This window comes from Miscanthus floridulus, chromosome 10 (genome assembly GCF_019320115.1).
Source record: "Miscanthus floridulus cultivar M001 chromosome 10, ASM1932011v1, whole genome shotgun sequence".
Lineage (NCBI taxonomy): Eukaryota > Viridiplantae > Streptophyta > Magnoliopsida > Poales > Poaceae > Miscanthus > Miscanthus floridulus.
The window spans coordinates 78,516,662-78,528,690 of record NC_089589.1 but is presented as its reverse complement, the minus strand read 5'-3'; the positions used below and the strand labels follow the sequence as shown (position 1 = coordinate 78,528,690).

The 12,029-nt window shown below is 53.5% G+C and overlaps 2 protein-coding genes across 2 annotated transcripts; one reads left to right on the top strand and one right to left on the bottom strand.

The window, feature by feature from the left end:
• Positions 1–7,162: 7,162 nt before the first annotated feature.
• On the bottom strand, positions 7,163–7,777 carry LOC136488918 (uncharacterized). Its single transcript, XM_066485689.1, has one exon. It carries the CDS (start codon positions 7,775–7,777, stop codon positions 7,163–7,165), a length of 615 nt encoding a protein of 204 aa, XP_066341786.1.
• Positions 7,778–11,442: 3,665 nt separating this feature from the next.
• Positions 11,443–11,778, top strand: LOC136488917 (uncharacterized mitochondrial protein AtMg00810-like). The gene has a single exon (XM_066485688.1). The coding sequence runs from the start codon at positions 11,443–11,445 to the stop codon at positions 11,776–11,778; it is 336 nt and encodes a 111-aa protein (XP_066341785.1).
• The last annotated feature ends 251 nt before the right edge of the window (positions 11,779–12,029 follow it).

Sequence of the window (12,029 nt, the reverse complement as noted above, 5' to 3'; positions counted from 1 at the left end):
GTTATGACCGAAACAGTGACGACGTGTCTGCTGAATCCGAGGGCGACGTGGCAGCTGAGTTGGGAACGAATTGCAACTTGGGGAAGACCATGGCGTCGGTGTGTCCAGCATGGCGATGTCCTCATCATCCTCCCCTTCTCGAATTGGAGTCGTCCTCGACTCCATCTTGGCGATGTCCTCATCACCTTCACAGCAAGGCTGTGAGCTATACAGTGGCCCGTAGGCTTCAAGATCTTCAGGGTCGATCCCTACGACAGCAAGGCTAATCCCGAGCAGTGGATGCAGCTCTACGAGATCACCGTACATGCCGTTGGGGGAAACAACGATGTAATGGCAAATTATTTGCCTGTCATGCTCTCCTAGACAGCCAGCAATTGGCTTATGGGCCTAAGGGAGGATTCCATCGAATATTGGGATGATCTCAAGAAAGTCTTTGTCGAGAATTACATGGCAACGTGCCAGCAGCCTGGCATGAAATATGATTTGGAGAAACTCCATCAGACCTTTGGGGAACCTCTACGAAGCTACATCAAGCGCTTCTCTAAAACAAGGAACACCATCCCAAACATCGGGGACAGCGAGGCCATCTCTGCTTTCACCAGAGGACTCCATCACCATCAGGAACTGCGCTCCAAACTTTACCGCAAGAGGTCCTAGATCATCGACGAACTCCTCAAGGTTGTAAATTCATATGCAGCCTCCGAAGAAATTGATCGGCCAGAGGGATCAAGGGCTGCACAGCCACAACGCCACTGACCAGGAAACTCCATCAACAACATAGAGCAGCCACGCGCTAAGCACAATTTTAATGCTGCCTACAAAAAGCTCCTTGACAGTCCGTGCCCAATTCACAAGAATAGCAAGCGCACCATGCGACAATGCTATGGCATGGCCAAAGCTTTCCGCGATAAACAACAGAAATGGCAGACGTGCAAGGACGATGAGTCCGATGACGGCAAGGAGGAGGAGCGTCCGAAGGATGCATGACCTGCTTTCCAAGATGCCAACAAGACGGTCACCACAATCTTTGGAGGATGTGTCGCCTCCGAGAGCAAACGCTAGCAGAAGCTCAATGCTCGGCAGGTCATGTCGACCACCAAGTATGACATGGTCGCCGATCCCAAATATCTGGATTGGTCAGAGCATCCTATCACATTTAGTAGGGCCGACTAATGGGCAGATATCCCATACCCTGAGCATTTCCCACTCTTGCTAGATCCAACCATATGCAACATGTGGTTCAAGAAGGTCCTCATTGACGGTGGGAGTGCCCTCAATATACTCTTCGCCAGAGCCCTAACTGAGTTAGGCCTCACAAAGGACGATCTCATCCCTGTTGATTCTCTATTTTGGGGTATTGTACCTGGCAGAGCGTCCCAACCTTTGGGGCAGATCATCTTGCCAGTCTAGTTTGGCAGCGTTGACCACTTTCGTACTGAGTACATCAATTTCTTTGTGGCAGACTTCGACACCGCCTACCACGCCATCCTTGGCCGACCAGCTCTCACCAAGTTCGTGGCCGTGCCCCATAATGTCTATCCGGTGTTGAAGATTCCAACGGAGTAGGGCGTCCTCACCCTGCATGCCAATGTCTCCACCGCCTACGAATGCGAAAGAGAAGGACTCGCCATCGCCGAAGCGATGGACCTCTCGACCAAAATGGAGGCTTGCATCACCGATTCTAAGAAGGTCCATACATATAAAAGCTATGACCCGACTAGTGTCATATAGGCTCTGCGATCAATATGGCATCGACCCCTAATTCATGGCGCATTGAACGCCTTAGGCGTTTCTGTCCTTGAGACGCTCTACTAAAGATATGTACCTTTTTATGTATTTCAATAATAATTATAACTGTGATGTTTTCTCCATGTGTTTTCCATAATTTTTCTCAAATTACTTATTTCTCCATGCTAAACATCTTTAAGATGATGTATACTATCGCCATTCAAATCGGACTACGCCCTCGCCTCGGTCGGACACGCTCAAGGGCTTCGCCTCCCCACGCGAATTGACTCCGCCAGGCTCTAATGATGCCCATTTGCCAACGACTCTATGTAGCTGCCATGCCACTGAGTCGTCGTGCCACTGAGCCGTCGTGCTGCCATGCCGCCGAGCCGTCGAGCTACCGAGCCACCATGCACCGAGCCACCGAGCCGCCTGAGCCACCAAGCGAGCTGCTAAGCGAGCTGCCTCAGTCGTAAGCACTCTTTATGTTCTCCAAATTTTGCCACGGTATAGTGCTAAGCACTCTCCATGGTCTCCATATTTTGCCACGGTCTTCAAATTTCGCCATGGTCTCCATATTTCGTCATGGTCTCCATATTTCGCCACGGTCTCCAAATTTCACCATGGTCTCCAAATTTCGCCACGGTCTCCATATTTCGCAACGGTCTCCAATGTTCTCCATGTTCTCCAATGTTCGCCACAGTATAGTGTTAAGCAGTCTTCAAATTTTACACCAATGTCCAGTGCTAAGCACGGGGATTTCATTCTTTTTACAAATATGAACAAACTCTAAATAAACATAAACTGATCTGCAGGATATAATATTCACCGATATATCACTCCTGATAAACTCCGCTCTACTTTCTTCATCACTACGTTCATATATTCTGTTATCCGTCCTACATATTTGTATTGCAGGATTATCGTGTAGATGGTCGCACCACCTGGCCTTTGTATTTCTCCGCCGATCAACTGGTCGGACCACAAGGTTCATGACCTTCGTCGCCGACCAGTTGGTCAGACTGTTTGGCGTTCATATCTACTCGACGAAACTTCACCGCCGACCAGTTGTTTGGGCTGCTCGGCGCTGGATTCTTCGCCAACCAACTAGTTGGATTGTCCGTCCCTTCATCGTCAGTGATGCTGGGGGCCTGCCTGCTAGGCTAGGGACTCTTCGGTGTTCGATTTCTTTGTACAAGCGTCGCTAGCTAAGCTGGAGACTCCTCGGGCGATCGAATTTTACTACCCAGTGCTAAGCACGGGGACTTCGTCCTTCACACTTAATTTTTTGATCCTGCTACAAGATGTTTCTCTATCTTACAGCAGGCTCGGAGACTAAGTGTGTACACTTCACCTTGCGGTGAATGTACTGTTATTCCTTCTTACTGGTTTTTAGCTAAGCTAGGGGCTAACTGTGTGCTCGGCTACGCTAGAAGTTGATTATCCTGATTTAGTGATTGTTGTAATTCTTTGATCCTACAACCAGATGGTGATCATCTGACTTCGCCAACGAAGCGTAAGTGGTGAAGGCACATCGGAGACCCACTTGCCCATCGGAGACCCTCTTGCACGTGGAGAAGACCTGAAGCTATCCACGGAGTTACCCGACCGGGAGCTTCCCTTGCGAGGGTCTCCAATGAGGGCTAGGGGAAGCTTGAGCGCTTCTTGATACCTCCGTAAAAATACCGTAGTCGTCGACATGAGTTTACATTTCTACATCATCTTTAGCTTCCGCATTTGTATTGTTGCCTTGGTTGTGTGCTTTACCTTTCCTAGCTTAGTTGATAGGATTGGAACATATGTTACATAACTCTTTTACGGTAGAGATAGCAACACACCTAGCAAAATCGTAGTTGTACATTTAGACAGTTTACTTAATTGCATAGGTTTTGCTAAGGTTAGAAAAGAGGTCATAGTTAGAAATAGAGTTTTAGTTGCGTAATTTAGCCCACTCTTAGACGTCATGGTCCCTTCATGCATATTCATTGAATTGCCTAATAATACGCTCTAACTTGTCCTACTGTTATATCACTGATTTTCATATATATGCAGTTAGTTATGTGATTGGATGAAGATGTCAAATCTTTTTTTTACTGAAGGATCATTGTCCGTAACTGATTTTGCTTTATATGCAGTTAGTTCATATGCATCAAGAGTTTCTTCATTTATGATTTTAATATCTTGCTTCAAGTTCTTCATAATTCCTCTGTATCCATCATTTTCATGACATGAGATATTATGAATGGGATCATGCAGTGTATGCAGACCTAGAAGTAGTAGTAATGAACTACCAAGTAAAGGAGCAAGTGCACAGCTTCGCAGCATGCAGCCTCACTTTTTTACATTTTCTCATGTTCATTTTTCTTTAGTGCATTGTTGAATAATATGCTTATAGCAATGCTCCCTCACTTTTGGCTTTAAATTTGATAAAAAAGTGTATTAATTTGAACACATTGTGTGTACTCAGTAGTAAGTATGTTGTTCCTTACAGAACTTATTGCTGAACCACGTATGAAAATAGAACACATTTTACTCAACTTTGTTCTGGAATCTTGGTGCTCCTCCTTTATTTTACATTTGGGCTATCTATACTACTATGATGGTCCTTCCTTTGGTTCCTGTATTATGAAATGAACTTTTGTGGCCTTGATCAACTTTCATCTTTTGTTAGTTGTCAATGAACAACTTTTTTTTGCTTGTCTCATATACTTCAACCAGGGATACATTTATTCATTTTCCTTGCTTTTCTCTATGCTTTCTTAGTTTCTTCAAACTCATTTCTCTTAACATTTCAATAGTGTCCGTCTAAGTTACCTTAGAATAGTAGCATTTCTATAGTGCCCCGTCTAAGCTACCTTAGAATAGTAGCAAAAACTTGTCCCATCTAGGTTACATCTAAAGATACGAAAACGGTTGGACAAGACACTCCCCAGGGTGGCCACGTTAGCAAAAATATTTTGGTCCGTTGGAGCGGAGATCGGCGGCGCTGTCTCCTCCGCAAGACGCTCTTCCAGGGTGGCCACGTTAGCAAAAATGTTTTGGTCCGTTGGACTGGAGATCTACGGCGCTGCTGTCTCCTTCCATGCCGAATATATACCGGCTCCAACCCTAGCTCTCTTTCCCGTCCACATCCGCCTCTCCTCCCTCCCCCTTATCTCTTGGCGGCGGCTAGGGCGGGCCCGGTCATGCGCAAGGGAGGCCTAAGCCCCGGCTAGGGCGGCCTGGCGCGGCAGCACAAGGGGCCCTAACGTAGGTGGCCCCCAGCACGGCGCACCCCGGCGCGGGGCGAGCGCGCCCCTCGGAGCAGCGTTGCGGCCCCAGCGCGGGTGGCACTCCGCACGGCGTTGCGGGGTGAGCTCGCCCCCACGGCCGGCGGTGTGGCGGCACGGGTGGGGCCCAGGGGTTGGTTCAGGGTTGGAGCCTCCACGCAGCAGTTGGCTCGGAAGCCCCACGCTCCCCAGTGCGCGAGGACTCTGGCGCGAGCAGACCCAGGTGAAGGTGGCCTCTCTCCCTTGCTCCTCCTCTCCTTCACTCGCCGGTGCCGGGGTCGAGCATCGGTCTGTGCTCGTCGCACTTCTTTGCTGGGGTCGAACCGGGGCCTCCACGACCGGATCTAGGGCCTCCATGGTCGCATCCGCCCCACTGAATCTAGCCTGGTCGTGTCCTCTCGTAGCATCCGGCCGGATCGAGCTGCACGCCGATAGATCTCGCTATCGTGAGGTGGGCCATGCCGCCGGATAAGCCACCAGCTTTGCTTTTGCGTCACCGCGCATCTGCTTGCTAACGCTAGATCTGCGCTCCTTGTAGGTTGGTGGTGGTGGGAGGAGCGACCCCACGAGTGCACCGCGGACGAAATGGCTTTCGGTACCAGGTCCAATTTGCTTTCTGTTTTCTCGGCCCTGCTTGTTCGATGTTTGATTTTTGAGCGCCTTTTCCCGCTTGCTGGATTTAGGGACCGCGAGGACGACGCCGCGGCCGGACCCGAAGGCGCTGGGGATGATTCTCGAGAAGCTTCAAAAGTGCGTGTTTCACATCTTTGTCACAAACGCAAGATGAGATTTGTTGAGTCAAGTTTTAATGAGCTCGATTTCTCCTCCTTTTGCCACTGCCCTATTCCGCAGGAAGAATACGTACGGAGTGTTTGCGGTGCCAGTGGATCCAGAGGAGGTAAGGAGCCCATATTCATTTGCCATGCTTCCTGGAGTTGTCAATTTGTTTGGTAGGGAGCTGTTAAGTGTTCATATCGCGGTTATTGATTGACACAGCTGCCTGATTACCACGATGTGATTGAGCACCCAATGGACTTCGGCACCATCTTGCCAGGAATGCATATCGCTCGTTCGAGCAATTTGAGGTCAGATTGCTGGGCTTTGGAACCACATTTCTTGGTCTTGCCTTTCACGACAATTTTGTGCGCAAGGAAGTTGGATAGCTTTCCGCTTTGTCTGTTTGTACTAAATTTGTGCTGCCTCATGCAAATAGTCATTAACCAGTGTCCTTGAATTTGTGATTGGGCACCCAATGGACATCGCATCATGGTCAATCACATCGTGCTAATCAGGCCACCAGCTTGATCTCCTAAACTTTATGTTTAGATTTAACCTCACTGGTTATAGACCAAATTATTTTTCCTTCAAATAAGTTAAAACTCAACTTTGTTCATTGCTATTTCCTTTGATCAGTTCTGATGCTTCATAGAATTTCTTTGGTTGGTTACTAAAAAACCTCTAATTCTAGATGAAAGAAACAATTACTGTTGTGTCACTACCTTTTTTATTCTGGGGACAAAGCAGAATCATGTTCCAGCTTTTAAAAACTAGATAGTGGTGGAGGGTTTTGATGGGATAAGTCTCAGCGGTCTTTGTGGGGCTGCAGCAGTCTTTGTGGGGCTGCAACAGCATGGTGGTCTTGCTGCCCAGCATCCTTGACTGGAGGACAGCAGGGACTGGAGGACAGCAGCATCTTGACTGGACAGCATATTAGAGGCATCTTAGGACAGCATCTTAGAGGACAGCATATTAGCATCTTAGACTAGCATCTTGGCATATGCTCGGCTGGCTAACAGCCTATAAATATGTATCTCTAGCCCCTCAGGTTGGCATGGCATTTGTATGAGTTGTATGAGAAATAAACTAGAAAATTGTCCCAACTCCTAGTGTCATCCTCTCTCGATGAGAGTAAGAATTCTGCTACTACCAAGAGTGAGAATTCAGCGACTAACAACTGGTATCAGAGCCGTATTATCCTGTAGCCTGAGCATCTCTTGCTCATCTTCTCTCCCAGCCCCACAACAGCCCTAGCTGTTGGCAGCAGCAGCTCCTCCAGCCACTCTGTTCACTCCTCTCCCTCTGCGCAGACGAGCAACAGCTCGTCTGAAGCAGCCCTCTCCCCACGCAGCAGCCCCCCGGTAGCGCGTCATGTCCGCAGGGCAGTCTCAGTGCTCGGTCGCCTCGAGCACGCGGCGTCGGTAGGAGGCCAAACTTGCCGCGACAGAGGAACGCGAGTGAGTGGCGGCAGAGACCGCTGCGGCGGTGGCAAGGGCATCGAGGCTGGCAGCGGCGGAGCTGACAGCAGCCAGAGCAGACGCAGAAGCAGCGCGTGCGGTGGCAGCGGAGGTCGAGGCTCTGCGCGGCAGCATCGACAGCTCCATTTCCGCTGACGACACCGCTGACGCGGATCTCGAGCTGCTAGAGAATGAGGCAGCGCGAGCGCGGGCGGTGCAGTGGGCAGGCGCGGATGCGCTGGTGGCGCTCCTGGAGAAGGCACGCACGGTGGTGGTGCTCCTGGGGCAGCCGTGCATGCCCACGAGCGTGGCGGCAGCCCAAACAGGCGCGGACGCGCTGGCGGCGCTCCTAAAGGAGGCGCGCATGGCGGTGGCACTCCTGGAGGAGCCGCGCATGCCCACGAACGCGGCGGCAGCCCAAACAGGCGCGGACGAGCTGGCGGCGCTCCTGGAGGAGGCGCGCATGGCGGTGGCGCTGCTGGAGGAGGTGCGCACGGTGACGGTGGTAGATGAGTCGATGGAGAGCGTGGCCTTCACAGGTAGCATGGCTCTCTCTCCCCGGATCGGTACCGTGGTTGCCACAGGCTCCAGGCTATCGTCAGGGACGTCGGCCCCGGCAGTGGGTGGCCTACCCTCATGAAGACCAACTACATCCAGTGGGCTACGATAATGAGGGTAAAGCTCCAGGTGCGGCACATGTGGGAGGCAGTCCAGTACGGCGACGTCAACTACGACCTAGATCGACGGGCGCTGGATGCCCTCATAGCTGCAGTCCCGCCTGAGATGTAGTTCTCGCTTACCAACAAGCAGACTACCAAGGAGGCTTGGGACGCCATCGCTGTGGCACGCATCGGCAGCGACCGCGCCCGTAAGTCCACACTGCAGGCACTTCGCAAGGAGTGGGAGAACCTGGCCTTCAAGCCACGTGAGGACGTTGATGACTTTGCTCTCCATCTCAACACTCTGTTGCAGAAGATGGTGCAGTTCGGTGATGACACCTACGCCGAGGAGAGAGCTGTCGAAAAGCTCTTCTGCTGCGTCCCCAAGAAGTACAAGCAGATGGCTCGCTCGATCAAGTCTCTGCTGGATCTCTCCACGATGTCGATCGAGGAGGCGATAGGTCGCCTCAAGGTCGTCGATAGCGATGAGCAGTGTTATCCTAAACGCTAAAAGGTAAACAGTCGGTCACCTACCGTTTAGCCCATTATTCGGACAAACAAGGTGTTTAAACAGGAAAACGGCCGTTTAAACGGTCAAAAACAACCGATTAAACAGAAACGGTGTACCATCGTGTTGCGTTTAAACGGTGTGTAAACGGGCTAAACGGCCGTTTAGGCGAACAGTGGCGATGAGCCACAGGTTCTCTCGGGGCCCATCACCACTGGTGGGAAGCTCCTTCTCACTCGGGAGTAGTGGCTTGCCAGCCAAGGTGACCGGAAGAAGGGGGAGCCTTCTTCCGTGATAGGCGGCCGCAAGCGTGGCAAGCCACACAAGGCGCATAGAGATGCCTAGGCGGGGGCGCGAGGACGTGCCAAGGGTGATGCCCACAGAGGCGCCTAGGGCGGCACCGCCGATAGGCACAAGCCGGCACAAGACGACGCCTGTGGCAACTATGGCCAGCTTGGCCATTGGGCCAAGGATTGTCGACAGCCACGATGCGGCCAGGCCCACGTCGCACTGGCGGAGGAGGAGCCGGCTCTGCTCATGGCACATGCAAGCATTGAGCTACCTCCAGCGGCACCGGCCACAACGGCTCTCCTCCACCTTGATGAGCCAAAAGCACATGCCCTCCTTGGCGACGGCTCCGGCAACGACAAGACTGACGGGTGGTGCCTCGACACCGGCGTCACCCATCACATGACCGGTCGATGGGAGTTCTTCACCGAGCTTGACTCTAGCGTCCGAGGCTCCGTCAAGTTTGGGGATGCCTCCGGCGTGGAGATCAAGGGCATCGGCTCCGTCATCTTCACCACCGTGTCTGGTGAGCACAGGCTGCTCACCGGAGTCTACTACATCCCCGCGTTGAGGAACTCCATCATTAGCTTGGGACAGCTGGATGAGAACGGTTTGTGCGTGGTGGTTGAGGATGGAGTCATGAGGATTTGGGATCGCCGTCGCCTCCTTCTCGCCAAGGTATCCAGAAGCGCAAATCGACTCTACGTCCTTAACATGCAGGTGGCACAACCCCTCTATCTCGCTGCTCGTCGGGACGATGAGGTGTGGTAGTGGCACGAGCATTTCGGGCACCTTCACTTCGAGGCCCTAAAGCGGCTTAGTGCGACAGAGATGGTGCGAGGCCTACTGTGCCTCGAACATGTGGAGCAGCTCTGCGATGTTTGCGTGTTGACGAAGCAGAGGCGACTCCCCTTTCCCCAGCGGCCGAGCTTTCGAGCCAAGGAGAGGCTCGAGCTTGTGCACGGGGACTTGTGTGGCCCAGTGACACCGGCCACACCGGGAGGACGATGCTACTTCCTGTTGCTCGTCGATGACCTCTCCTGCTACATGTGGGTGATGGTCCTCGGCAGCAAGGGAGAGGTTGTGGACGCCATTAGGCGCTCGCAGGCTGCTGCGGAGGTGGAGTGCGGCCGCAAGCTATGCGTGCTGTGCACCGACAATGGCGGTGAATTCACGACGACTGAATTCACGTCATACTACGCTGATGAGGGCATTCAGCGCCAGTACTCCACGCCGTACAGCCCACAGCAGAACGGCATCGTCGAGCGGCACAACCAGACGGTTGCGGGGATGGCTTGGGCCCTTCTCAAGCAGAGGGGGATGCCGGCTGTCTTCTAGGGAGAGGCGGTGGTGTCAGCCTCTACATCCTCAACTGCTCACCTACCAAGGCGCTCGACGGCAGGACGCCGTACGAGGCTTGGCATGGGCGTAAGCCAGCGGTCTCCCACTTGTGGGTCTTCGGCTGCCTCGCGTTCGCCAAGGAGCTTGGCCACATCAGCAAGCTCGACGACAGGAGCACTCCAGGAGTGTTCATTGGCTAGGCGGAGGGCTCGAAGGGCTACCGCATCCTCGATCCAAAGGCACAGCGTGTGCGCACGGTGCGCAACGTTGTGTTCGACGAAGGGCGAGGATGGGCGTGGGACAAGGCGGTGGACGACGGCTCGGCTCCGACGTACGATGACTTCACTATCGAGTACGTCCACTTCGAGGGAGCTGTGGGAGTAGGCAGCTCTTCTTTGGCAAGCATGTCTACCCCAGTCCCTGAGCCTCCACCGACCCCGGCGCCTGTTACTCAGACAGCACCACGCTGTCTAGCCAGGACCTCGGCTACAATGAGTCCTTCACTGGCTCCACCACAACCGGCATCGCCGTGCACTCCAGCACCGACAGGCACCTCTCCGGGCATGTCTACTCCAACACCAGCTCATGTCGAGCACAACCCAGTTGAGCTTGCTACTCCGCTCTCTCACGACGAGGAGCGCATCGACGCGTACCATGACGGCGAGCCGTTGCGGTACCGTACGATGGAGAACCTTCTCGGTGACCAGCCAGTGCCGGGACCGATGCCCCACGACCTAGAGGCGCAGTTGCACCTTGCGTGTGATGACGGCGAGCCTTGATCGCTTGTAGAGGCCGAAAGACACGCAGCATGGCGCGCCGCGATGCAGTTGGAGATGGATGCAGTCGAGAAGAACCGCACCTGGGAGCTTGCTAACCTTTCTCGTGGTCACCGCACCATCACCCTTAAGTGGGTGTACAAGCTGAAGAGGGATGAAGCCGGCGCCATCATCAAGCACAAGGCTCGCTTGGTGGCACGAGGTTTCATGCAGCAGGAGGGGGTCGACTTCGACGATGCCTTTGCTCCCGTGGCATGGATGGAGTCTGTGCGACTCCTCCTTGCGCTAGCTGCCTAGGAGGGCTGGCGTGTTCATCACATGGACGACAAGTCGGCGTTCCTTAACGGCGACTTGAAGGAGGAGGTCTACGTGCACCAGCCACCGGGATTTGCGATCCCCGGCAAGGAGGGCAAGGTGCTCCGCCTGTGCAAGGCACTCTATGGCTTGCGACAGGCACCGAGGGCGTGGAATGCCAAGTTGGATTCCATGCTAAAGGGGATGGGCTTCGAGCAAAGCCCGCACGAGGCGGCCATCTACCGACGGGGCAGTGGAGGAAATGCTCTACTGGTGGGTGTCTATGTCGACGACTTGGTGATCACTGGCACCAAAGATGTGGAGGTGGCGACATTCTAGGAAGAGATGAAGGCCACCGTCCAGATGAGTGACTTGGGGCCTCTCTCCTTCTACCTGGGAATCGAGGTGCACCAGGATGACTCTAGGATCACGCTTCGACAGACTACCTATGCCAAGCACGTCGTTGAGCTAGCTGGGCTCACCGACTGCAACCCAGCTCTCACTCCGATGGAGGAGAGGCTAAAGCTGAGCTGTGATAGCATGACAGAAGAGGTGGACGCTACGCAGTACCGGCGTCTTGTGGGGAGCCTTCGCTACCTCGCCCACACACGGCTGGACTTGGCATTCTCCGTCGGCTATGTTAGTCAGTTCATGCAGCGACCGACGATGGAGCACCAGTAGGCTGTGAAGAGGATCATCCACTACATTGCAGGGACTCTCGATCACGGCCTCTACTACCCTAGGTGCCTTGGGGCCGCACACTTCATCGGGTACAGTGACAGCGACCACGCAGGCGACATCGACACCAGCAAGAGCATGAGCGGGATCCTCTTCTTCCTCGACAAGTGCCTCGTTAGCTGGCAGTCGGTCAAGCAGCAGGTGGTGGCCCTATCCAGCTGCGAGGCCGAGTACATAGCAGCCTCCACCGCTTC